The sequence below is a fragment of the Taudactylus pleione genome, unplaced genomic scaffold (assembly GCF_031769625.1).
Source record: "Taudactylus pleione unplaced genomic scaffold, aTauple2 ptg000256l, whole genome shotgun sequence".
NCBI classification, from domain to species: Eukaryota; Metazoa; Chordata; class Amphibia; order Anura; family Myobatrachidae; genus Taudactylus; species Taudactylus pleione.
This window is the reverse complement of record NW_028284658.1, coordinates 2,857,969-2,884,027: the sequence shown is the minus strand read 5'-3', so window position 1 is coordinate 2,884,027 and position 26,059 is coordinate 2,857,969. Positions and strand designations below refer to the sequence as shown.

At 46.5% G+C, this 26,059-nt stretch overlaps 2 protein-coding genes across 4 annotated transcripts in view; one reads left to right on the top strand and one right to left on the bottom strand.

Annotated features, from left to right (window-relative positions):
* The window catches only part of TTI1 (TELO2 interacting protein 1), a 37,313-nt gene extending 15,306 nt beyond the window's left edge, over positions 1-22,007 (bottom strand). Inside the window, exons 1-7 of one of the 3 annotated variants that reach the window (XM_088480561.1) lie at positions 21,898-22,007; positions 18,423-20,663; positions 10,728-10,898; positions 9,447-9,580; positions 8,376-8,516; positions 7,976-8,180; positions 6,509-6,596 (exon numbers count right to left, since the gene is read on the bottom strand). In XM_088480561.1, the coding sequence (XP_088336687.1) occupies positions 6,509-6,596; positions 7,976-8,180; positions 8,376-8,516; positions 9,447-9,580; positions 10,728-10,898; positions 18,423-20,607 (2,924 nt within the window). In that variant the 5' untranslated portion in view covers positions 20,608-20,663; positions 21,898-22,007. Of the gene's footprint in view, positions 1-6,508; positions 6,597-7,975; positions 8,181-8,375; positions 8,517-9,446; positions 9,581-10,727; positions 10,899-18,422; positions 20,664-21,449; positions 21,561-21,897 lie in introns of those variants that run through there. The other 2 variants (XM_088480562.1, XM_088480560.1) reach the window with 2 other exon arrangements.
* The window catches only part of RPRD1B (regulation of nuclear pre-mRNA domain containing 1B), a 56,269-nt gene continuing 51,762 nt past the window's right edge, over positions 21,553-26,059 (top strand). Inside the window, 1 exon segment of the mRNA XM_088480565.1 lies at positions 21,553-21,838. Coding sequence (XP_088336691.1) covers positions 21,568-21,838 — 271 coding nt within the window. The 5' untranslated portion in view covers positions 21,553-21,567.

The following is a 26,059-nucleotide window of genomic DNA, read 5'->3' as shown; positions in this document are numbered from 1 at the left end:
AGAGAAGCCGCCATGACCGCCATCACCTTGGTGAAGACACGTGGTGCTGTCGCCAGGCCAAAAGGTAACGCCCGAAACTGGAAGTGGTCGCTGCGGATAGCAAACCTGAGGAACTGTTGATGGCGCAAAAGAATAGGGACATGCAGGTAAGCGTCCTGTATGTCCAATGAAACCATGTAGTCCCCCGGTTCCAGCGCCAGAATGATGGACCGTAGGGTCTGCATCCGAAACTTCGGTACCCGCAAAGACTTGTTGAGTGCTTTGAGGTTGAGAATCGGACGATACGACCCATTGGGTTTCTGTACCAAAAAAAGATTTGAATAGAAACCCTGGCCCCTCTGGGAGAATGGAACAGGCACTATAACTCCAGCCTGGAGCATAGTGTGCAATACCTTCCGCAGCTCCGTAGCCTTGTTCCGGTCTGATGGTAGACCCGTGGTGAAGAATCGAGCCGGGGGTCTGTGCCGGAAGGAGAGGGCGTACCCGTGGGAGACCACCTCCAGAACCCAAGTGTCTGTCGTAGTGACCGACCAACACTGGGCGAACTGCAGCAGGCGGCCTCCCACCCTGGGATCCCCCAAAGGGAGGCCCGGACCGTCAGGCCGCAGGCTTGTCATCTGGCTTGGGGGCCGGACGTCTGGTACTCCATGCCTGCTTCCGGGGCTTGACCGATTTCCTAGGGCCAGCCTGACGAGGAAACGACTGTGGTTTGGGCCTGCCCTGGGCCCTAGATGACCGAAAGGGCGATGGTCCTGAACCAGAAGGAGCAGCGGCCGACGGGAGACAAGCCGATTTGGCTGCCGCCAGCGTGGCCACAATCTTATCCAGATCCGGACCGAAGAGAACTTCTCCGGTAAACGGCAAGGCTTCCAGACCTTTCTTGGAATCTGCGTCCGCCTTCCAGGATCGCAGCCACAAGGTGCGACGAGCAGCTACCGCTGCTGAAGAAATTCTAGACACCAGAGTACTAATGTCTAGAGCCGCCTCGTTGATGTAAGTGGCCGAATCACGGAGATTGCCAATCAACTCCGCCTGTTCGGCCGGACAGTCGGAATCAAAAGAAGCCTCTAATGAATCCGCCCAGCGCTCCATCGCTCTGGCAACCCAGCAAATGGCCATAGCCGGCCGTGCTGCCCCCCCCGCAAGGGAATAAGCGGACTTCAGGCAGATTTCCACCTTGCGGTCCGTAGCATCCTTAAGGGAGGACATGGATGGCATCGGCAATGTGGCACTACGGACAAGACGGGTCACGTGAGAATCCACCTGTGGAGGGGATTCCCACTTAGCAAAATAATTATCCGCGAACGGATAAGCCACCGCCAGGCGTCTCTGCGGCTGGTATCTTTTGCCAGGCTGTTTCCACGCCTCCTCTAAATGGTCCACCAACTGACCCGAAAGAGGAAAGACTGTGGCATCGCCCTTCACATCTTTGAAAAAGGCATATTTAGACTTAGCCGCTGGGGGAACTTCGTCCTCAATCACCAAGGCTGTGCGGACCGCCCGAATAAGTCCAGGAATATATACTTTGGACTTAGCATCAGCGTCCTTAGTATGGAGAGGTTCCTGATCGTAAGGATCCAGAATCTCCCCATCATCAGACATCCCCTCGTCATCCTCATAAGGAGCGGACAGAGACGCCACCGGCCGTTTATGAGGCCGCATCACAGACTCCCCTTGCAATACATCCGACAAGTGCTGTACAGAACTCGTCAGGGAGTTAACCCACGCTGGCTCCTGAGAAACCGGGAGCGGGGAAATAGGGAGACTGTGGGGTACCACCAATTGTCGTGGGAAACCCTGCATGGGTGACGACACCACAGACTGCTGGGACAAACCCATCGGAGTAAACGCGGGCTGCGGAGCCAACTGGCCCACTAAAGCTGTTAGCGCCTGAGCGAAACAAGCCCAGGGCGGCTCCTGTACCGGTGCTGTAACCGTAAGAGGCCGCGCCATGGACAAACACTGCCGGCAAAGGCCCTCCGCGCTACCCTCCCCCTCCGCTAACGGTACTTTACACGTGGTACCCTGTAGCCGGAGGGGAAAATCACTTTCAGACATGATGGCACCACGTATGTGACCCCTCTCACCAATTATATATTAAATAGGCGAGAGACCACCCTGCAGCACCGCACCGCACCGCAAGGGCTTAGCAGAAAGAACAGGGACAGTAATAAAGCTGACAGTTTAGAGAAGAAAAGTTACAGGCAGCAGCGCTAGCACAGTCACATACAATGCAAAGAAAATCAATTCCTGCACTAACAGCGCTGATCACTCAACTACACAGACACAGGGCCTGGTAGGACACAGCGCTGCATACACAGACCTGACCACAGCGGAGGAGAGGTATGCGGGGGGACCCAGACCACGATGCTTCCGTCCAGTGCTTCCAGCAGCGTTCACCATGCGTTGGAGAAGATGGCCGCCGAGGAGCAGAGAGGAGGCTGGCCTGGGGGAGGAGCGCTGACACAGGGCCAGTCAGCACAGTGCAGAGAGGGCTGTGTGCAGCGGGGGAGGCGCCGGCTGTGAGACAGGGAAGGCGCGCTCCCCTGGCATGCATTTAACCCCTGGGACGCCGCAGCGCTACCGCTCTGCTGCGGTCCGCTGTCCCAGGGGGTAGTGGAAGTGCAGGTTGGTCGCCTGGCTCCACGCTGCAGCCAGTCCCCAGGGAGCCCCCTGCCTGGGGACTTAGGACCATGTGATCAGCGGGGACCCACCGCGGGACCCCGCTGCTTACCTCTGTCCCCCTTGAATCCGGCCATGGTCCGGAACATCTGGGGTCACCGCTAGCTGTGACCCCAGATGCCCACCAGCATCCCCGGATCAGTACCGGCGTTCTGGTACCGGCGGGGTGTAGGGAAGACAGCATCGACGTCAGGACTGACTGTCCATGCTGTTCATCCAGATGTGCAGCCACAGCTGCATGAAGAAAAAGCTTCAGGGGCTCTTCTAGCCCCCACTCCAACAGGTGCACCCGACTCCGGCCGGGCACCAAACTAAACTGAGGTGCCTTGGCTCGGGGGCGGGGTATAGGAGGGGGACCCAGTGCATCCTGGGAGGCTGAAAGCTTAACTCTTTGGTGCCCTGCGACTGTCACACCTATACCCCAAGGTATCCTGTGGATACCCTATGGACCCTGAAGTAGAAAAAGGAAATTCTGACACTGCCTTCTTTTGCCGTTTAAACACTGGAGCATTAGATACAGTGGCTGGTTCCGCATCCTTGATTAGTAAAACAGATTTAACTGCCTTAATCAAGGAAACCACATCTACCTGAGGTTGGGAATCCTCTGAAATAGACGAAGATTCCCCGTCAGAAACCCCCAATAGATCTTCCTCCAGACTGGAGTGAACATAGGAGTTTGATTCAATATCAGACAATGATGTAAAGCTGTCCCTCTCAGTAGGCCTATGTTTAGTAGCGGGCTCCCTGTCCAGCATCTGCTTAAAGAACTCAAGACACCTATGCTAATCCCTGAACTGAATGCGTAAAGGACTGCATCAAAGGTGGTTCCATAGCAGCAGGCAGCAACTGTGATGGCATGGAATTAGAACCCTGGGCCACACCATAAGGGCCAGCCACAGAAGGCGCAACCACAGGAGCTGAGAGTCTATCCACTACTTCTAGCATTACCTCTGACAGCGAGGAAATCCAAGCAGGTTCCTGGCTGGCAGTCACAGCAGAGAGGATCCCCTGCTGTGAAGTAGTAGTAGTAAAACAGCAAACACAAAGACCATCATGGTCCGGAACCTGTGTAGAAACCACAGCAGCACAAGGTTTACAATTACTAAGCTTAGAAGCACCCCACCTCGATGGAAGCTTTACCCCTAGAAGGCATAGTACAGAATTCAAGGAGAACCCCACACACCAAAGCAAGAACTGAGATGTGCAAAACAAGGTTTAGAGCAGAGAATGTAAATGCACCACAGATAAACAAAATAAGTGGGGCTATGCAGAGACTGACTATGCAAAATACATTAAGGGCAAAATTTACTAAGCGGCGGGTTCTAAACCCCGGCGGTTTGGTGGCGGGTTCTATTCTGTTCTAAACCCCGGCGGTTTGGTGGCGGGTTCTATTCTGTTCTAAACCCCGGCGGTTTGGTGGGGGTTTTGCAGCAGTTTCTAAATGACAGCCCTGTTCTATTCTAAAATGTGTTTTGACAGCAGTTTAAAAACGTTTTTTTCAGCGGTTTTGGCCTTAGTAAATCTGCAGATAGCAAAACCCCCGCCAAACTGCTGTCAAAACACATTTTAGAATAGAATAGAATAGAACAGGGCTGTTATTTAGAAACCGCTGCAAAACCGCTGGGGTTTAGAACCTGCCGCTTAGTAAATTTTGCCCTAACAGTCAAACATAACATCCAATGCAATATAAAGCTATAAGGCAATAAATGCTCAACAAACCAGCCCCAACAGGGGAGGTAGAAGCAATAAGCATAACCTGACCGGTGAGGGATACAGGGAGACCAGGAGCCTGTACTCTCCACAGACTAGCTGAACTGCAGGCACTGAGAAATGGCTGCCCAGCGTCTGTGAGGAGGAGAGAAAGGAGGAGAAATAGCCATGTAACTTCCTTTTAAGAGGAAAAGCGGCAAGGGTTGAGGGAGGAGCCAGCGGGGAGAACCTACCTCCCCCTTCAGGCCTGGGTCCCAGGGCAATTGCCGCCACATACGCCCCGCTTCCTGCTGCACTGGTGGTCTAGGAATGATGCGGAGGCTACTGAAGTACCCCCTGCCTGCACCGGTGTCTCCCACCAGTCGATGATAATCCCACAAACAGGTGCTTGCTCAAAATAAAAAATAAAATGTTATGAAGTTAACACACCTTCTAGTGGTGTGCCTTGTCCAAGCACCAAACAAAAAAAACTGGAGTTGGTCTGTGGCTGGGAGCGGGATATAGGAGGAGGAGGGAGCCTGGGCTGTCCCTGGCAAGGTTAACTGTGTGGTGCCCAGACTCCTTTCCACCAACCTACAGTATATCCAGTATAAAGCCTGTGTCGCCTATGGAGGAAGAAGAAAGTTACATTTTAATAGTTATATATATATATTTTTTTTTTTTCTTCATTTTCTGTCCAAATTGTTTGGAAGCAGTGCCCCCACACAAAGAAATTTCTTTTAAGTTTTGTTGCAATCTCCTGTAAAAGGTGCTCTCTAGTATCATTTTCAAAGAGTCCACAACGTAGCACTCTTTGTCTTGAGAATTTTGTCTACACATAATTGGCACTCCTACAAGTTTCAGATGTTGCAACACCTGAGTGAGGATGACCCAGACCGTCGGGTGGAGTTTGCACACTGGGTAACACAGCAACTTCAACTTAACCCTCATTTTCCACACCATGTATTGTTTAGTGATGAGGCAAATTTCTTCATCAGTGGTGAGGTAAACAAACAGAACTACAAGTACTGGTCAGATGCCTGTAGAGTTGTAGCCTCGGCAAAACAGTTGGTATGGTGTGGTTTGTGGGATGATGGCTGTCATTCTGGTGGCATAGCCTCACTCCCATATCATATGTGTAGACACTGGATTAATATTTCCTTACTCATTTCCTTTTTAGAAGGGTGTTTCCACAGTTATGGATCACCCTGTAGGATAGCGAATAGATCCCAAAATTTTAAGCCAATGATTCTCTTGAAAAGAACCAAAAACCGCCACCCATTTATTCCTAAATGGGGAATGGACATTAGGCAGAAACTGGGAAGAGAGGTAATTATAAAGATAGAAAATAACCTGCCAATTTAAGGGCAATTTAAGAAGAATGAGTTTTAAAGGGGAAGGTGACACCAAAAGAGGGCCACTTCCAAACCGGCTACGGCAAGCATGGCAGAGCTCAAAATATCTATAAAAGGCCTTGTTTATGAGGAATCCAAAACCAGACTGCAGGTGTTCAAAGGAGAGCAAGAAACCGTTATGAAACAAGTGTCAATTCTCCAAACTGATCATGCCCAGCTCGAAAAATTACCACTAAACCAGGGGGGAACATCAGTGTCCAGACCCCCCCCCCCCAAAAAAAAACAAATCTTGTTCAAAAAGCCAGACCAACGAGGCTTGATGAAGTAAAGTAGATTGAACCCCAGGTGAAATTTAGAGAACAGGACCTGCAAGGAACCCCCATCAAAAGTTGGAACAGAACCAGTAGTCAACCAGTAGACCCGATGTGCTAAATGAGAGGCAATATAATAGAATCGTAAATTAGGAAGAGCAAGGCTAGCAGAAGATTTGGATCTACAGTGAATACAAAGCATAATACGAAGCAAGTCACCTGTGTTTTGACATGGATAGCCGAAAAACCTGGACTGTTTGGTACAATTAATACATTTAAGAACCAGAGAAGGGAAATCCTGCACAAGATGATGTAAGCATAATGTAAGCACAACATTTCAGATAGAATCCTTCTCTCTCTAACACACACACACATTATATATCTATCTATAAATAATTAGGTTTTCAGATTGGATTTTGTGCATGGACAATGTAGTAAGAGTGAATGTGCAGATGGCGTTGTGTCTCATACCTGATCGCAGCCTCTTGAAGTGGTTTTGGTTGCCGTACGCTTAGGTAGAGCATGCAGGAATCAATGACCTCCAACAGATCACTGTCACCTATAGGAACAAAACAACCTGTTCAGAGGCTGATCAGCAGACAAGTCTCTCATCATGTGCATAATATTACATTCCTTCCTATCCCCAGGAACTTCACTCAGCACCAGTGTCACTCATCACATTCTCAGACAGGCCAGGTAGTTCCAAAACCAATTCCTCATACAGCTTGCCACATGTCAGATTGCCCTAAAGTCACACACATACCTCTTCCTCATATAATAGAATTGCAGTGTCATACTCTACATTTACACATAATGCTATGGCTTTTAGTTTAAATACTGCAAAGGGATCTCTGTATTTAAAGTGTTTGTCTGAATCAGTTTAAACCAGTGGTTCCCAAATTTTTTAGAATCACGGCGCCCTAGAGTATCAGCATTTTTTTCATGGCACCTCTGGGCCAAAAGTTTCTTATTGAGAAATTAAGCAAAAATTAAATGAAGCAAATTGTGCTTACCCGTCACCCTTAGGTTCAGTTATGTGGTGACTGACAGGGCTGCCCTTCATTTTGTCCACATATTTTGATTTGCAGTCATTAGCACTGGCTTTGCCCATCACACCGACTAAAAATAATTTTATTTGGTCCTGGACCACCAACCCGAGGCACCCCTGTAAGTGGCCTGAGGCACCCCAGGATGCCACGGCACCCAGTTAGGGAACAACTGGTTTAAATTCCATCGGAAGATTTCACCATGTACACAAACCCCTATGCAGTTTGACATGTACTCATACTGGGAATAAAGAGCCTGACATTAACAACAAATCATCTGTGTACAGTTCTGAACCACAACATCATTACCAATACTTGGGTATGGTTTATCACCAGCTCTGGTTGCCAGTCTGTTCTTTATTCACATATTTCAATTTGTCTTATGCACAAGGTAATAACCCAGCATACATTTTAATATGACTTAATACGGCCCATTCCCTCTTTCGATTTACTTTTTATTATTTGCTAGCTGACAATCCACGGCTGATCACTTGGTCTGCACAAGCTGCCCACTACTATTCACCCTGTGCTCAACCTAACTCTATAATGTGCTAGAAAATACAGCATGTCACAGTGTAGTAAACATGCAGTAGACCTGTATGGAATCACAGGTCTTCAGATGTCTAATCTGCCACGATGCAGGCTGAGAGCAAGGAGAACAGCACCAGATCCATGGCCATGTAAGTATAAATGTAACAAATGATATACCAATTAAAAAGGTGGCAGAATAGTTTTTGAATTGGTGAATCAAATTAAATATAAAAAGTGGAAACAATTATACTTAGCAATTAAGATTTGGAAATATCAGAATGTAAAATACATTGAAAAAAGCGGCAGGGAAATAGTAAGTAAAATGTCAAAGTATAATACTTAAACTCTGTCAGTGACTCACCCAGCGCCATATCCACGCAGAGTGTCCGCAAGCCTTCCAATATGGCTCTCTGCAGTTTGAAGCTCAGTGTGTGGCTGTACACAGGTCCAGCATGACAGCTCACAAGAGCTTGAGAGCGTAAAGATGTTAGAAAGGCAGGAAAAGCATCCTTACACACTCGCTGCCGAAGGAAATCTTTGCACGAAGCAGCAAGGGTCACAAGCACCTGAAAAGGAGACTTCTTGTTAAACTGGGCACAACAGAGAGGGGGAGAAAAGTGAAAGATGCACAGACTGAGAGATGACAATTACACATCACCTCAGGAGGGGAAAGAAAAAAATAAAACTGCAGTAACCAAACCTTGAAATGAGAGTTGGGACAGCAGATGCTAAGAGATTGGTCACAAGAGAAGTTACTGTACCTGAAAGGCTCGTAGCAGGACAAGTGGTTCATCCTGTAACAGTCTTTTCACCAAACATGGCCAGATTTTGTGAGCAAGGGGAAAGAGCACATCTTCCTGAGAGTGTAACGGTAGTAAAGAGAGACAGAGAGTGTCTAGTGCCTGCAGGAAAGGGCAGAGAGGTGTAATAAGTAACAGACAGGCTTTTCTTGTAAAGTGTTGCAAGTATCATGTGACCCATAGACCAAGAACAATCTGCAAATGTCAGCTGACCCATGGTACAATAAGGAAGTGCAAATACTATGTGACAATGTTACTAGAGTTCCTCTATGCATTTTGAAACCCACCTGTTGGAATGGGTAGATCAAATTGTGCCGATTTTTATTTTTTTAACTTAAGAAACTATGTGCCTGATTCAGAGCCGCTCGTAAGCGGCCCCTCGTTCGTTCCTACCGATGTTCGCACAACTGCGCATGCGTACGGATTTTAATACGCATGCGCGAACCAGTCAGTGCGGCCGAAAATCATGTGCTCGCTAAATAGCGAATGCCTGCTATTTTGAGTGACAGGAGGATGCGTTTGTGGGTGGTAACAGGGGAAGGTGCTTGAAAACGGGGAGTGGAGATCCGAACGCAGGCGTGCTTAAAGGTCAAAATGGGCGTTTTAAGGGTGTGCATAATTAACAAAGCTGCGTCATTGACCATGGGTTATTTTATAGCCAGAACTGCTCGCAAAATTATGGTAGCAAAAACCAACCACAAGAATAGCGAGCAGTTCAGACGCCTTTCGATGTACTCGATTAATCTAATAAATAGCGGACATGACGTATGATGCGAGCGGCCAGGGTTTTTTTTTTTCAAAATTACGTTCGCATGTTTTGTTCGCTCGTTCAGACAGAGGCGTGAACTGACCGCAAAGAGCGAACGGTTCATTTAAATAGCCAGCCCCTTTTTTCTGAACGAGCGAGCGCAAATAGCGTCCGGCTCTGAATCAGGCCCTATGCCCTCTCTAAAGAAAATGAACCAAGTAAAGGAGTGAATTCATATCATCATCCTACCAACAACCATTTTGCTCTTTTTTAAAGTGTCATACCTGTATTCGAATCTGTGTGTCACTGTGTGACAGGAAGTGTGAACATTTTTCAGCCACCTCTTTGGAAATCTTAACATGAATGGGCAATTGTGGTTTCTGGTCATCAATAGCACCATTTTGTGGAGGTAACTCATCTAAATAGTAGAAAAAGGGATGAACTGTTACAAGGATGATACATACTTAAAGGGAACTAAGGCCCTGATTCAGAGCCGGACGCTCTGACCAGAGCGCTCGCTCTGAATCAGGGCCCTCCTCCATTAAAATGGAGCGTCCTCCTGGACGCTCGTATAGCTGTGGGTCACCACCCACAGCATATACACGAGCGTGCAAAAAGATGGTCGCGATGGTATTGACCATCGCGACCATCGGACTTGCGAGGGAAACCCTGCGGTCGGGTTTCCCAGCTGCAAGGCCAGGAGTGATTTTGGCTCTATCAGAGCCAAAATCACTCCCACTGACATCACTAGTGATGTCAGTGGGGCCGGCTTCAGACGGTAGGCGTTCCCATGGGAACGCCTCCGTCTGGCAGGCACGCCCCCGGCACGCCCACCAAAGGGGGCGTGCTGTCAATCAACATCGACAGCACGCCCCCTTTGGTGCGAGACCCCGAGCGATGGAAAGCCCGTCGCTCGCCGGGTCTCGCGCATGCGCACGACAGAGCTCCCTCCGTCGTGCGCATGCGCAGTGGGGAACATCGACCCACTTGCGAGCGGGTCTGAATGACCCCCTAAATTCCAAGTCCTGGCCCTACTTTTAATATAATATAGATTGAGCTCTCCTCTTTGAATAAAACAGGTGTTCCACTATGATTAATGCCAATTTAGTTCAAAAGTTATTGCTTCATGAAGCCAGGCAAGCACGCATATGGGCAGCCATTTTGTGGCCTGAACCAGTATTCATGAGGCGGATGCTAGCAAAGCACCAACAACAACTAGTGACATCTCCGAGAAATTTCAGCGACAGCCATTTTGATTAGATATTTTACAATAGCCTATCAATTAACTTGAAGATTTCTGAAACAATCATTTTGTGATCTGAACAACTATTAATGTAAATTCAGCCTTTCAATTCACTTGCAGCCAATGATATCACCAAGGCACTTCTTGGAGGCAACGGTTTCTTGGGCTGTAGAGGGCTCCCTGTACTATACAGATAACTGTGCATTATACCTCAAGAAAACCAGCTCAGACTCTGTAAACAGAAGCAAAATATGAGCTGATATGTAAACACTTTCTTCATAGCTTTCCCCTTGAAGATATTTCTTCTCCTTTAAGCAGTCACCTGTAACCTCTTCTTCCAGGACGTCTCCTTTTGCTGTATGATGTTGCTCTATATGATCCTGCAGAAATTCCTTTACCTCCTGTACAATGCTCCCCTCATGCACCTTGCTCTGATTCAATGCACTGGTTAATGGTTCAGCTGTTATAGTCTTCGGTGAAGGAAACCACTTCCCTGCAGACAAGGGGATGATGTTAGGCCGTTAGAACCATAATGTTGTATGGAAGAATAGTGAAATATAAATCACCATGATAAAAACATAGAACTTATACAGCCTTTTTATATCACTCTCCCACTACATAAAAAAGTAATAGGGGGATTCCTGTTGCAATTGTTACCTGGATCAGTAGGAAGGTAACAATATAAAATATAATATAAATAGAAAATAAAATAAAATTTTAACTAGGATATGAAAATTATAGCAGAGATGTGTTTTACAGTTATCTCCTCCTGTAGTCCCGGCTTCTAAAGTAGTGGCGGGCAATAAACGGCCCCCCAGTTGTTGTAGAACTACACATCCCAGCATGCCTTGCCACAATTTTGCTATTTGATCATGCTAAAGCTACTGCAAGGCATGCTGGGATATGTAGTTCAACAACAGCTGGAGGGCCACTTATTGCCCACCCGTGTTCTAAAGTACCAGGTCCTTATACTCTTGTTCCTGCATTCCTCATATTTCTTTACCCCCTCTGGTAACAATATCCAAAGTGCCGACTTACCTTGGCTAATCCCTGCACCATTACCCTGGCCTCTGCACCCAATAAGCCACCTTCTCCTCCACTTATCCTTGCCCTTATTGCACTTTCTTCTACTATGGTACTTACACCCAGGGCACATCTTCCATTCCTCTAATTCCCTCACCCAACACACTGCTGTCCCTCCTCTGGTCCCTGCAACCAATAAATGCCTTTACCCTCATTTTAGTCCCAGCCCTTGGTAATTCCTTGCACCCTACACACTGCCACAACTTCTCCTCTGGTCCCTACAGCCAATGGACTGCCTTCCGAGCCTGTAACTTAAAAGTAACCATATTACTTCACTACCATAACCCCATCATAAACAATAGATTATTAGAAATATAATACATGGCAGGAAACACATTTAGTTATGGAAGTTTTAGATTACAGAGGTATAAAACAAGATATATGGTAAGAACTTGCCTTTGTTATCTCTGTTTCTACGAAGTCCTTAGGGTCCACAGAGATACCTTGGGGTATTGGCATGGGCTTGTCCCTGGGCACCACACAGTTAAAGCTGTCATCCCAGCATGCACCGGAATCCCCCCTATACCCCGCCCCCAGGCACCTCAGTTTTAGTAGCAAGCCATAGGCCGGAAGAGAAAAAGGAGGAAGACAGTCTGGAACACACAAGATTCACATTCTCACAGAGAAGGAGACAGAAACTGGTGACCAGAACACCACCCTACAGAAGCACAGGGCGTCAGGGCGGGTGCCCTGTGGACCCTAAGGACTTCGTAGAAAGAGATAACAAAAGGTAAGCTCTTATCATATCTCTTGTTTTCTACTCCAGTGTCCTTAGGGATTCACAGGGATACCTTGGGGATGTCCCAAAGCAGTATCCTTCAAGTTTGGGGACCCTCTTGTGCAGAAAGGAGAACCCGCCGCCCAAATGAAGCATCCTGAGAAGAAAATGTGTCAAAGGCGTAATGCCTGACAAAAGTATGGGCAGAGGACCACGTGGTCGCCTTATAAAGCTGAACAGCTGAGGCACCACGGCGAGCAGCCCACGAAGGACCCACGGACCTTGTAGAATGAGCCTTCACAGAGAGTGGCACCGGAAGACCCTCATGAGCGTAAGCCTCAGAGATTGCCAAGCAAATCCACCGTGCCAAAGTCTGCTTATTGGCAGGCCAACCCCTCTTGTGAAAACCATACAGGACAAAGAGTCCGATTTTCTTAAAGAACCGGTACGGTTCACATAAATCCGCAGAGCCCGTACCACATCCAAAGAGGCCTTACCAGCCGAGAGATCCAATGAATTCTGGTCCCTGGCTGGGACCAGAATTTCCTCGTTAATGTGGAAACTAGATTCCACTTTAGGAAGGAAACCAGGGCGTCCGAAGTACCGCCCTGTCCGAATGAAAAATTAGAAAAAGGGACAGCGACAAGAGATCCGACACTCTTCTGGCCTGAAGCAATAGCCGGAAGAAACACTTTGTTGTAAGCCATTTCAACTCCACGGAACCCAAAGGCTCAAATGGAGGACCTTGGAGCGCCCTCAGAGCCACAGCCAAATCCCAAGGAGCCACTAGAGGAACAAAGGGAGGCTGGATGCGAAGGACACCCAGCATAAATGTGCGGATATCAGGCAGCGTAGCAATCCTACGTTAAATCCAAACATAAAGGGCACAGACATGCACCTTCAGAGAAGCGAGGCACAGACCTAGATCCAAACCCGCCTGTAGGAAAGCCAGCACTCTGGATATCCGAAATTCCTAAGGATCATACAGTCTCGGGCGACACCACTCAAAATAAGTCTGCCAGGTTTCCGAGCTCGGAGCATGGTATTCACCACCCATCTGGAGAAACCCTTAGACCTTAAGAGGGAAGTCTCAAGAGCCACGCCATCAAAGACAGATGACTCAGGTCCGGGTAGAGGCAAGGACCTTGAGACAACAGGTCCGGGCGTTGAGGCAACAGCAATGGAGTGTCGATGGACAGACACTGAAGATCAGAGTACCAATGCCTTCTTGGACATGCAGGAGCCACCAACAGGATCTTGCCTCCTTCTTGCCTGAACTTTCGAAGTACTCGAGGCAGAAGGGAAGAACGGGGGAAACAGGTACGCGCACTGGAAGGTCCACCGTACCGACAGAGCATCCACCAGGAAAGCCTCTGCATCTCTTGTTCGGGATCCATACGCCCACAGCTTGCGGTTTTGTCTGGAAGCCATGAGGTCTATTTCGGGAAGGTCCACTTGTCCACTAAGAGTTGAAATACCTCCTGGTGAAGAGACCATTCCCCCGTATGTACATCATGACGGCTGAGGAAGTACGCTTCCCAGTTGAGTACTCCCAGGATGAACACTGCCAAGATGGCTGGGAGATTGTCTCCGCCCAAGTCAGAATGCGGGATACCTCCTTTAGAGTCGCCTGACTTCGAGTTCCTCCCTGACGGTTTATGTAAGCCAGCGTGGTGGCGTTGTCTGACTGAATTTTCACGGGTTTTCTCTGCAGGAAGAGTCTTGCTTGTTGCAGCGCTCTGAACAGTGCCCGAAGTTCCAATATATTGATCGGCACAACAGATTCCTCTGACGTCCACCGTCCCTGGAAGATGTGTGGTCCCGTCACCGCGCCCCAGCCAGGCAGTCATCCGTTGTTAGAAGGACCCAATCCGAAATCCAAAATGGACATCCCCTGCTGAGATGAGACATCTGTAACCACCAAGTCAGAGACAGGCGTACTTACGGAGAAAGCATGATTAATTGTGTCTTTATCCGACAGGGAATTCCGTTCCATCTGGAGGGGATCAACATCTGCAGAGGCCTGGAATGGAACTGGGCATATTCCACCATGTCGAACATCGACACCATGGAACCCAGTAACCTCATTGCCGAGTGAAGAGATAATCGGCTACTTTGTAGACAATTGCGTATCCTGGACTGCAACAGGGCTATCTTTTCTTCCGTCAAGAAGATCCTCTGCTGCTGAGAGTCCAACAATGCTCCGAGATGGACCATCAGCTAAAGGAATTAGAGGGGATTTCTTCCAGTTCACTAGCCATCCGTGAGCCTGCAACACTGATATTGTCAGTTGCAGATGGTTGCAAAGGACCTGTGGCGACCCTGCCAACAACAGAAGGTCGTCCAAATAAGGTAACAGACGAACCCCCTGCAACCGCAGGTATGCCGCCATTACCTATGTGAACACCCGAGGGGCCGTGGAAAGGCCAAATAGTAGAGCCTGAAACTGGCAATGGTGATTCGACACCGCAAATCTGAGGTAACGCTGACGAGCCCTGGCAATGGGGATGTGCAGGTAGGCATCCTGAATATCCAGGGATACCAGAAAATCCCCAGGCTGCATAGCTAAAATAGAACGCAGAGTCTCCATTCGGAACCGAGGGACCCATAAAAACTTGTTCAAGGACTTGAGGTTGAGGATAGGTCGGTATGATCCATTTGGTTTCTGAACCAGAAAGAGGTTGGAGTAATATCCCGTCCCCCTCAAGGGTAACGGAACAGGCACTATGACTACCATATGGAGTATAGAGCACACCACCTCCTGGATCGCTAGAGCCTTCATTGAATCTGAAGGAAGGTCTGCTGCAAATAACTGATGAGGAGGCCATCTGCGGAAGGAGAGGGCAAATCCCTGAGATATCACTTCCCTTACCCAAGTGTCTGTGGTGGTCTGATACCAGCACTGGGCATATTGCAGAAGTCGGCCTCCCACCTTGAGGTCCCCCAAGGGGAGGCCCAGCCCGTCAGGCTGAGGGATTGTCGTCCGGTTTAGCGGCCGGACGTCTTGTACTCCAAGCCTGCTTCTTGGGCTTGGCTGTCTTTTTGGGACCTGAAGGTCTCGGAAAGGACTGCACCTTAGATTTGACGAATCTAAGAACTGGTAGCCTTCGAAGCAAATGATGCTTCCAATGCGTCCACCCATCTTTCCATAGCCAGGGCCACCCAGCAGACTGCCATAGCTGGCCTGGATGCTCCTCCAGCAAGGGAATAGATGGATTTAAGGCACAGTTACACCTTACGGTCTTTAGCGTCCGTCAGAGAAGACATGGACGGCATAGGTAGAGTCACGCTCTTTACTAAGCCCGTCACATGAGAATCCACCTGAGGGGGAGATTCCCATTTAGTGAAATAATCCTCTGCGAAGGGGTATGCACGTGCCAGACGTTTCTGAGGCTGAAACCTCTTACCTGGAGAATTCCACGCCTCCTCCAAGTGATTCTCCAGCTGACCAGATAGAGGAAAAACTGCTGCAGCACCTCTAACGTCCTTAAACTAAGCATGCGTAGGTGCTGCTGGTAGGTTGTCGTCAGTAATCACCATGGCTGTACGGACCACCCGTATGAGACCTGGAATACATATTTTGGACTTAAACTCCGCCCCTAATTGGGGAGCCTCAGTGTCCGACAAATCCAAAATCTCGCTGTCATCAGACGACCCATCATCATCTAGTTGTGTAGATGGAAATGACAGTAGCGGTCTTTTAGCAGGTGTTGGGTCCTGCTCTGTAATATTCTGCGCCCTAGCAGACACAGAGTGCGCCCAAACAGGCTCCACCAGAGGAAGAACCTGCTGAGGGGCACACTGCACCACCAACATCTGTCCCAGACCCCCTAATACAGGGGTAGGGACAACCGCCTGCTGTTCGAACCCCAATTGGGGAAACACAGAGGGGCTGTTAACCTAGTCACAAGGACATGCAAGGCTTGCGCAAAGGAAGCCCAATGGGGTTCCTGTGAGGTGCTGGGTACAGCAGGGGTACCAGGAAGGGTTAAACATGTAGTACATATACCATCCTGAAGTACCATCCCCTCACATGGTCTACATCTAGAGCAGGAAAACGGGAGAGGTGCACCCATAGACACAGAATCCTCACTGGACATAGTGGGATGTGATCCTCCAACAGTAATATGGGGTAAATTCCCACCCTGACAGTATTGGCACCGAGAGGGCTGAACAGGAAGAAGTAATAGGGATAGTTAAAATGGCTGACAGGAGAGTATCAGACATACAGCGCTAGCATAAAAATCACATACAATGTAGAAATTCCTGCACTAATTGCACTATCACTTACACAGACCTACAGCCTGGCAGTGATAGCGCTACATAAGCTGACCTGGACAATGGAGGAGAGGTATGTAACGGGGGACCCAGGCTACGCACCCTGCACCAGCCTAACTGCACATCCAAGATGGCCGCCGGAGAGAGCAAGAGAGGCAGGCCTGAGAAAGGAACACTGCCTCAGCCCACCGAATCTCTGAGAAAAGGCGCTGAGAGCAGTGGGGGGAGGGGCCTCCTGTTCTGAACAGGGAAGGTGACCTCCCCTGGCAGGCTGTAAGCCCCCGGGATGCTGGAACGCTTCCATAACGCTCCAGCCCCATATCCCTGGTGGCCTAGTGTGAGCGCAGGATCAGTACTTGGCTCCACTATCCTGCCGTCCCCAGGGAGCCCCCAGCCCTGGGGACACTGGGTCGTGTGACAGCGGACGCCTTCCACAGACGCCCGCTGCTTACCTGTTGCTGTCCCTCGTGAGTCTGGCCACAGTCCTAGACCCCTTGGGGTTCCGCTAGCTGGAACCCCCAAGAGCCCGCCAAGTTCCCCGGATCACTACCGGTGGTCGGTGCCGGCGGGGGTGTCGGAGCGGTAGCACGGATGTCCGCTGGACTGTCCATGCTGCCTCTCTTGAAGTTCTTTAGCTCTTCAGGGGCTGTGAAACACAGCCCCTCTGTGCGGTGACCCGAGTCCAGCCGGGCACCAACTGAAACTGAGGTGCCTTGGCCTGGGGTATAGGGGGTCCCCCGATGCATCCTGGGATGACAGCTTTAACTGTGTGGTGCCCAGGGACAAGCCCATGCCAATACCCCAAGGTATCCCTGTGGATCCCTAAGAACCCTGGAGTAGAAAACAAACAAATTCTGTACATGTAGGAGAGACAATTAATCATAAGTGACAGTGCAGAGATCATATAGGGCACATAGACAGTGACGTAAGAACCAGAGGAAGAAGTCAGTAAATTTGCAGTAGGGACCAAAAGAGTGGATGTATAAAATAATCTGCAATCAGCCAAACTTTGCACATCCACTTTGTTAAAATTGTACTAATACAAGAGCTGCAAAATTACTTTCCAGATTCTATTTTATGTATTTCAATTTCCTATTACAACAATGTATATGCAGGAACTCTCCCAGGTTAACAAGGCAAGTAGATTTTAGTTTTCACTTGCAGATTTAACAGCACTCCCACCACAAAAACAAAATGCCACCACCATAAAATGTAATAAATGCAACTTGTCAATATTGAATTGTTAGCAGTTTAAAATAAGTTATATGAATAAGAGAACAAAGTGGGGAATTCAATTATTTTATCGCTCCCGATCTCCTGTCTAATGTGATGGGAGATCGGGGTGTGATATTCAATTGTTTTCGGGCGTCCAAGTTTTATCGTGCATGTAGCGCCCAAAGAGACAGGGTTTAGCCACGTAAAGCAGCTAAACCTGTCTAAAGTCCTGGTTAGGGCACAACAATAGGGGGACTGCAATTGTTTTGTTGCACCTGATCTCCTGTCTAAAGTGACAGGAGATTGGGGTGCAATATGCAATTGTTTATGAGAGCCCATACCGCGCCCAAAGAGACAAGGTTTAGCCGCACAAAAGTAGCTAAACCCATCTAAAGTCCTGGTTAGGGTGCGCCCCCAAAACCAGGACTTCTCATGCATTTCTATTCGCCAACTCAAGAGGGTGCAAGCAGAAATGCCCGCGCCTATTGCGTCCGAAATGATCAACAATTGAATTGCTCTGTCGGGCGCCCATTAGGCAGAACCCCCGGCGCAAACAATTAACTTCTCCCCTTTGAATTGCTTCGTTGGGCGCCCATTAGGCAGAGCCGCAGACAATTGAATTCCCCTCACAGAATGCAGATCTGAGACTCTCATATCAGGAAAGCGAACCAAACCACAAACATGTTGCAAATTACTAAGTCTCGTGGCAGCATAATATATTACCTAGTTTTGTGACAAGAGAATTTAGCACAGGGAAGAGGATCTTGGCACCTTCAATCTGTGACTGGTCCAATGTTGGAAGTAGGTCTTGGACAAGTTCATTTAGTAGTGGCAAAAGGCTGGGCCCACAATGATCTAACATGGCATGCAATACATGGGCAGCACCTCCATTTTGTCTTCTAAGGCGGCGTAGACCAACAGACACTTCACTTGCCAAATAATCTGCATTTAGTTCAATCAGCTGGCTGATATCTTTGTATCCACAGGCTTGGCTGACATTTCCTAAGGTCACCTTTGCTGCTCCACTAACCATTAAGGAAGGATCCCCAGCTTTCTCAAGCAGTGGGTAGAGAGCAGATATAAGGAGTGGGCGGAAGTTAGTGCCAAGAGCATTGGCAAAGCAAGAAATACCCTCCAGCTGCAGACAAAGCTTCCAAGCATTAGTACTCATGTCACTAATTGCGGGCTTAGACTGACTCCCAATACGGAGTAACGACAACCGATCCTTTACGTCATCACTATCCTGACAGGTTTGTAGATGCCAATTGATAGGGTCTGTGTAATCATCAAGAAGTGGGCGCACAGCATCCAACAGTTCACTAGCTGGAAGTGCCTGGATATCCCCATTGAGTACTTCAACTTCAATTCCCGCTGCCCCTAGTACTAGTTGGTTCAACACCAGCACAGCAGGTAGTCTCTGTGCCCGATATAGTCCCAAAAAGTGATCTGATAACAAGTAGAAATCTCCATAATACCCCAAAAGCCTACATATGCTTTGAATATGTAAAAGAATATGTGTGTCCCTGAAAAATCGGAAAGTCTTTTGCGGAGCTCCAGTGTGTGCGATGTCCTGCTGCTTGAGACTGGTAAAATGAGAGGGAAGTCTTTCTTCTACAACTTTGACTGAGCAAAAATCTAACTCTAGTGTCTGCAGGAGTGCAGCAGAAAGGCGCTGAAGGTGAGCAGGAGAGTGCAGAGTGAATGCAAGCCTGGGACCGAGCAACTGAAGATAGCCGAGAAGAAGCGCTAAAGTGTGAAGCTTGCCATGGTCATCCTGAGAGCTTAGCAGTCTTGGAAGAGTTACAGTCAGCGAATGAAGGCTTTCCGATAGCACCTCACCTAGCGTTCTTGAAGCTGGTCCTTTCTTTGCTACCTCCAGCAGTGCCTCACATCCCCTGGCCTTTACCTCAGGTCTATCATCACTCATATGTCCCACCAATATCTGCAGAAGATTCCCTGCTGCCTCTCCTAGAGAATTCCAGCAACGACTAAGCAAGAGATAGGCTAAGTCCACAAGCGCCATTCTCACTTTCCACTGGGGGTTGGATATGCAGCGCTCTGAGATTTTTTCTAGATGAACAAATAGACGGCTAGCAGAATGTTTCACCCAAGTCTTGTCCCTGTGTACTAGAAGGTCTGCTACACGTCCAGACAATCCAGGGTATACAGGTTTCTTTTCTGTCACTTGTGCCAGACTTTCATCAGACATGACTATATTAACTACCTCAGCCCATAACCTGATTGCAGCTGTTGTTACCCTGTATCCTTGTTTGGGGTCTCCACAAATGATCCTTGTTAGAACTGTGCAGATTCCAGGTAAAAAGGAAGCAAAAAGACCACCAAAAGAAGTGTCTTGCTTGAGTTTTGGCATTAGCAATCTCTCCAAACAATTCAAAGATTCAAGTCTGATCTCCCGTGATTTCTCCTGTTCCGCAAGCCTCAGCAGAAGAGTGATGGTGAATCCCATCTCAGGAAGCATGGATGGTTTGTACAGGACAGGTAGTACATCTGCACCAGATGCTCGGAGAAGAGATTGTAATGCTAAGACTACTGCTAATTTCAGCTCCTCTGGCACTGGCTGAAGAGGGTCAGGGGGGAGACAACTGCAGAGTTCACTAAACATCTCCTGTAAGGAAACTGGGCTCTTTAAGTGAGTGAGTGAGAGAAGATAGGAAATACATTCCAAAACAGCTTGCACTAATCCAGGCTTTTTTGGACTAGGTGTTTTAAGGGCAAAGCGCAGAGGAAAGAGAACATAATCCAAAAGGGCTTGAAGATCTGAGACATCTGTAGAAGAAATCTGTACTTGCAGGTTTTTTACATTCTGTATTGTCTGTTCAATTGTCAGCTGCACACAGAATGGACGAAGAACCTCAAAGGCGCCATGTGGATAACTCTTGGATGCCATTGTTTCTAATTGCTGAATGATGGTCTCAAGATATGCTGTATCACAAAAACAGTTGCCTAAATGTATAAGAATATACAATTATATGCAGTAAATAAACATGTCACAGTAAAATAAATACTATGATTCAGAAGTACCTATAAATATCCAAATGTCATACTTTACAGTTAATTATTTGTATATTAGTATTTTCCTTCCCTTTCTCTCGTTATTAAACAATTAGGAACAAGTAGACTGACTTACAATGTATTGTAATAGCTTTATTATGCATCTGCCACTATAACTATGCATAAGTTGCAGACCCTCCAACATGACCCATTCCATCAGGTACACAATGCTCTGCTCCAGGACTTCCCTCTTAAGTTATGATTGTAGTCACCTGTGTAATTAAACTAGTTAATTGCTGAGATGGGTGTTTCAACACAGGTGACAATGATCATTAAGAGGGACAACCAGGAGCAGAGCATTTTGTATCTGATGGGTCATATTGGAGGGTCTGACGTTGTACTCCTATTTTTAATTACTCTGCCAACTACACAAAACCTTTTGATGTTTGAATATGTGGAGATGGTGTATATATGCAGAAAGCCTTGAATGTGAATACACATATACGTGTGCTGGTTATGTACACAAATACGTTGCCTATATAGACATGCTGCTCAGCATGCTGAGACTTGTAGTTACACAAGCTGCCTTATACTGCTGTAACCCATGTTGTCAGGTTGCATGTACGTTTACAGTCATGTATAAAACACATACGAGCATAAGTTTTCTCCTATAAGTGTCGCATTTGATACATCCCTAATGTACTAGTCCATCTATACGGATCAGATACACGAACATACCGATGTTAGGGAGAATCTTAAGTTTCCACACGCTTCCTCTCACCTCAACCCATAGCGCAGCACATACCCATCCCAGCACATAGGGCGGTTTCACATGTCGGAAGTGACGTGCGAGAATATGCGCCGAGATCTCAGTAGTCAAGGTAACGCGTCCCTTCGTTTCGGGACACGTGACTCGCTTGAGGGTGAGAGGTCAGACGGCCATCTTGTGCTGGGCCCGGGGCCCCCACGTACAGACATGGCGTCATTTACCGAGCCGGCCCTGGAGAAGAAATTATCTGAGTTGAGCAACTCACAGCAGAGCGTCCAGACCCTGTCCTTGTGGTTGATCCATCACCGGAAACACGCAGCCACCATCGTGGGTGTCTGGCAGCGAGAGCTCCGGAGAGGTATCTGCTTATAGCGCCCGTTTCCCAGCAGTGGGAGTACTTATATCCTGATCACTTACTGACTGTGGCCGACCCCGGTCTCTGTGTACAAGCTGTGAGCTGGGATGTTATATTTAGACCAGGCAGCCCGCTGTCAGCACCTCCCGCATGGGGAACAGGTGGCTCATCTGTGGCCACTCGTGCAGAGAGGGACCTGGTCTCCCCAGCACTAGGTGCTTCCTATACCAAGCCACAGTCACTCTTCTACTGGAGGAGTGTACAGGATATATAGGGCTCTCTATATATATTTATTATATATATATATATATATATATATATATATATATATATATATATTACACACACACACACACACAGTATAGTCTACATATGAGCGGTTCATTCATTTCAGTTTACTTTGTATCCAGTTAATTTTGTTTGTTTGTTTTAAATACAAATTAAAGGCCAGGTGGAAGACAGACTGGGCTGATTATGAGATTAAACAGTTTATTTCACTCCTGCAGAAAGACTTTATTAGAATATAAAGAGGTTAACATTTTAAAGGATACTGTTGTTTATTGCTGTCACCTGCAGATATCCATTCATATTCAAGTATAGTGGGGTTTAGAAGAATCATTAGCCAGAGCTATAGTTCATAGGATAAACATTTGCAGTCTGTTTATTAAAAATAAGTATACTGAGGAAAAATAATACATTACAATGATAAATCATGCTGTTTGTAGTATTGTACCATGAATTGGCAATTAATACAATATTAAATCAATTAACTTGTGATAAATTACAGTGGCTAATTGATGTGTAGTCAAATTCAAATATTATAATTTATAGGTATTCATCACCTTTTGAATATTAATAAATATATTTATATATATATACACACACAATAGTGGCCTAAACAGTTCAGTTAAAAAATATTTATGAAAGTGTTTTTTGGGTGAAATATTATAGTTGCTATGTATGCAGTAAAGTGTTCCAGATGCTGTACTGAGAACATTTGGCTGTCTGTAAGGCTTGGTACATTAAAATAAACATAGAAACCCCCTTTTGTCTTCCCGAAGTTGATATTCAGACTATGGTCTTTGACATCTTTTATTTTCTCCCAGAGTAGCAGCGGTCTTGTCTCCAGTCCCTATAGAGGGCGTTGGAGTAAAATTGTAAATGAGAAACTGTATATACAGTAGACCTCTAGAAAAGGAGAGAACGAGGTCCACTTTAATGAAATGTAACATATGCCCTTGAACAGGGTTTGCTCGTCCACACTTGAACGAGTTAATGAACAACGGAACGATCACTGTTCCGTCCTTCATTAACTTACCATAGATCGCTAGAGATGTCGTCAGGTTTGATGTGCAGCACATCAAACCTAGCGCCCGCAGGAGCGCACAATCGCTGGTACACACTGAGCAATGTAGGTGATTTGTCATTTCAAAACTGTAAATCGTCCCCACATCACTCCAGTGTGTTCCCAGCTTTACCCCAATATGACAACCCTGAAAACACACAACCGTGACCTGGTTTCCCTGAATCTTCTCAGGATCATTGCCAGCAGCTTCCTCCAGTATTTAGACCACTGCATATTGTATACAACACCTTGCCCAGTAAAATGTAGGCGCTACCAGATTAATCAAGTCATTTTCTATTTATATTCCAACTTAAACACAAGGGGGTAGTTCCTCTGTATTCTGTTGATATGTAAATTTTCAGTGACAGAGCAAGCAAAATTGTGCCCCTCATATATGTTCTATGTGCAAAAAGCATGTTCATATGTCTGTTCCAACATTTGTTAAAATAGTTCACTTTTAAGTGTGTCTTATAAAATATAATTTGGCTCTTTGATTTATATTAATTTGCTAGAAGATCACTACAAATGACATTTTCATGCCACATTATTTTTAGTAAACTACTATATGCATAGATTTGTAAGCTAGCACCAAGTTGGAGACGCATAAACTGCCTATACTCAGTCATTGGTTATTTGAAAAATGTTAATATATCAAATTCCTATTAATATCCATAAAATACAGTATAGCACTACCACTTTGTATATATGCTATTTTCCTCTCTCCGCTAATCTCTTATGACTAAATGTACTCTTCATCAGATATTTGTTCCTACATTTCTTTTGGTCCATTATTGTCTTTCCTGGACACTGACATCTTTTTTGCATTTTTTCGTGGTTGGTAATATGTAATTTCTCTATGTAATAGGGAAATGCAAGCATCACTTCTTACTGGCATTCCCTCCGTCCCAGACACTGCATGAGTGAAATGTGTATATTTATATGTAGAGATGGCACTTATTTCATGGTATTAGTGGTAATGTGTGATGACAGGGCATCACCTTTTACTTTCTGGGCTGATACTGCAGCAATAGAACACTGCTTAGGTTTGATTCAAAAACATGATACTTCAGAATAGATTGCAAACCTATTGTTTTCCTGCCTTAGAGTAGCCTTTATGATTTAAGGGAATATGAATTTGTTACATTTTGTCATATAAGCCTTCAGCATTGTGACTTTCTGTTCACTGAAGGAAAAATGAAAACTTTATTCTGAAGGATCATTTATTATCCTTAAAGCCCTTTTAATGTTTTGACACAAGTTATGTGCTTATAGACTCCGGTTCTCCGTTTCACGACTCTTCTCTTACACCCCATTCATGTTATATATGTATATGTGTGTATTTGTACAGTCTACTATTTCGCAATAAATAAGGGATAATTCCCTTCCTCTGGAGTATCATCATCAGCATTTTATTTTACTTTGATTGGTCTTTTCACAGTTTAGGACATTGTCCACTACTTGCTCCACGTTACAGGTTGGATACAGTGGGGAGCATCTCTGAAGATTCTATCCTTTTAGTTCTCTACAAACTTTGGGCTAAACAGTAAAATGCGAGCTGGCACCGCTGCAGGAATACATGCGAGTACTCATGTTTTTGGTTTTCTTTTAAAAGTGAATACTCGCATGTATTCTCGCAGTGGCGCCGGCTCACACTTTATTACATTTAGCCCATAATGTTTCATCCCCAGCCTTGCATCACTATGTGAAATCACCAGGGCATAATGCTTTTCACATTTAACACTTTGGCCATGAGAGATGGTGTGACAGTGGGCTGCATAAGTGCCGTCTAATAAAGTGTTTGGAGATACAGGTACTGTTAAGTAGATTCTACCATATAGTATATCTGATCAATGTAAAATGTTAGGCCTTTATGTTGAGTCAGGTGCACAATACTGCAGCAGTAAGACCCACATAATACACAGTATATATAAAAAAGTCCTACCCTCTACTGCAGCAGCTGGAAAACATTTCTAGTAACTCCAGTTCTGCATGTTTGGCAGCTGCTGCAGTAGTGGGCAGGACAGTGTTTTTGTGTCTAAAGTGCGCTGTGCTATAGCCACAGCCAGATCTGCGCTACTACATAGAAACCCTAGTTTCTGACATTATCGGGGTTTCAGCAACTGTTGAATTGATTCTGACCACGGCAGTAGCACAACATTTTAGGACACTGTGTCTGGGAACTATGTACTCTCAGGACTAGTTTTCCAATTTTGTGGCTAGCCTGTTTCTCTTGGGAGGGCAGAGTACAGATGGAAGGGCATGTTCTGAATATGAATTTCCAGCCTAGCTTTATTTATTATTATTATTATTTATTTATTTATATGTGTGGGGTTTGTTTTGTTTTGTTTTTTTTTAATAAAAATTGTAAGCATGGGAATTCAGATGGGAGCCAGGTTACCTATTTGGTTACAATCATGATAATAAAATGGTACTCCACATCCTTTGAACATTGTTTATATTACAGATGCAATAAAGCTGGTAGTAGTATGCATCAATCAAACATGTGTTCTACCACTTTGGGATCATGAAGGCAGAACCATATGACTTTATGGTGGCCGATGCTAGACCTAATTGGTATTTAGAGGCTAAGAAGTCTAAGGCTAAATGTAGTAGAGAGGATTGGTCTGAAAAAGACCCTTGGGACCGCCAGAGGTCAAATTCTTTAATTATTGTTGCATACCTGGCTCTAGTTCGGGGTCTTAAGGATGCATTGATTAGGGCTTCTGTGGGGATGCTAGGGCTGGATCTGTTAGCAACCTAGTAATATTGATATCCACATGCACTGGGAAAGTGTTTCTAGAATGTCTGGAGTTCCCTGGAAACAGTCCTTGGATAACCCCAGGGGAATCTTTGGTCCTATGCGTAATTGGCTGATCAGA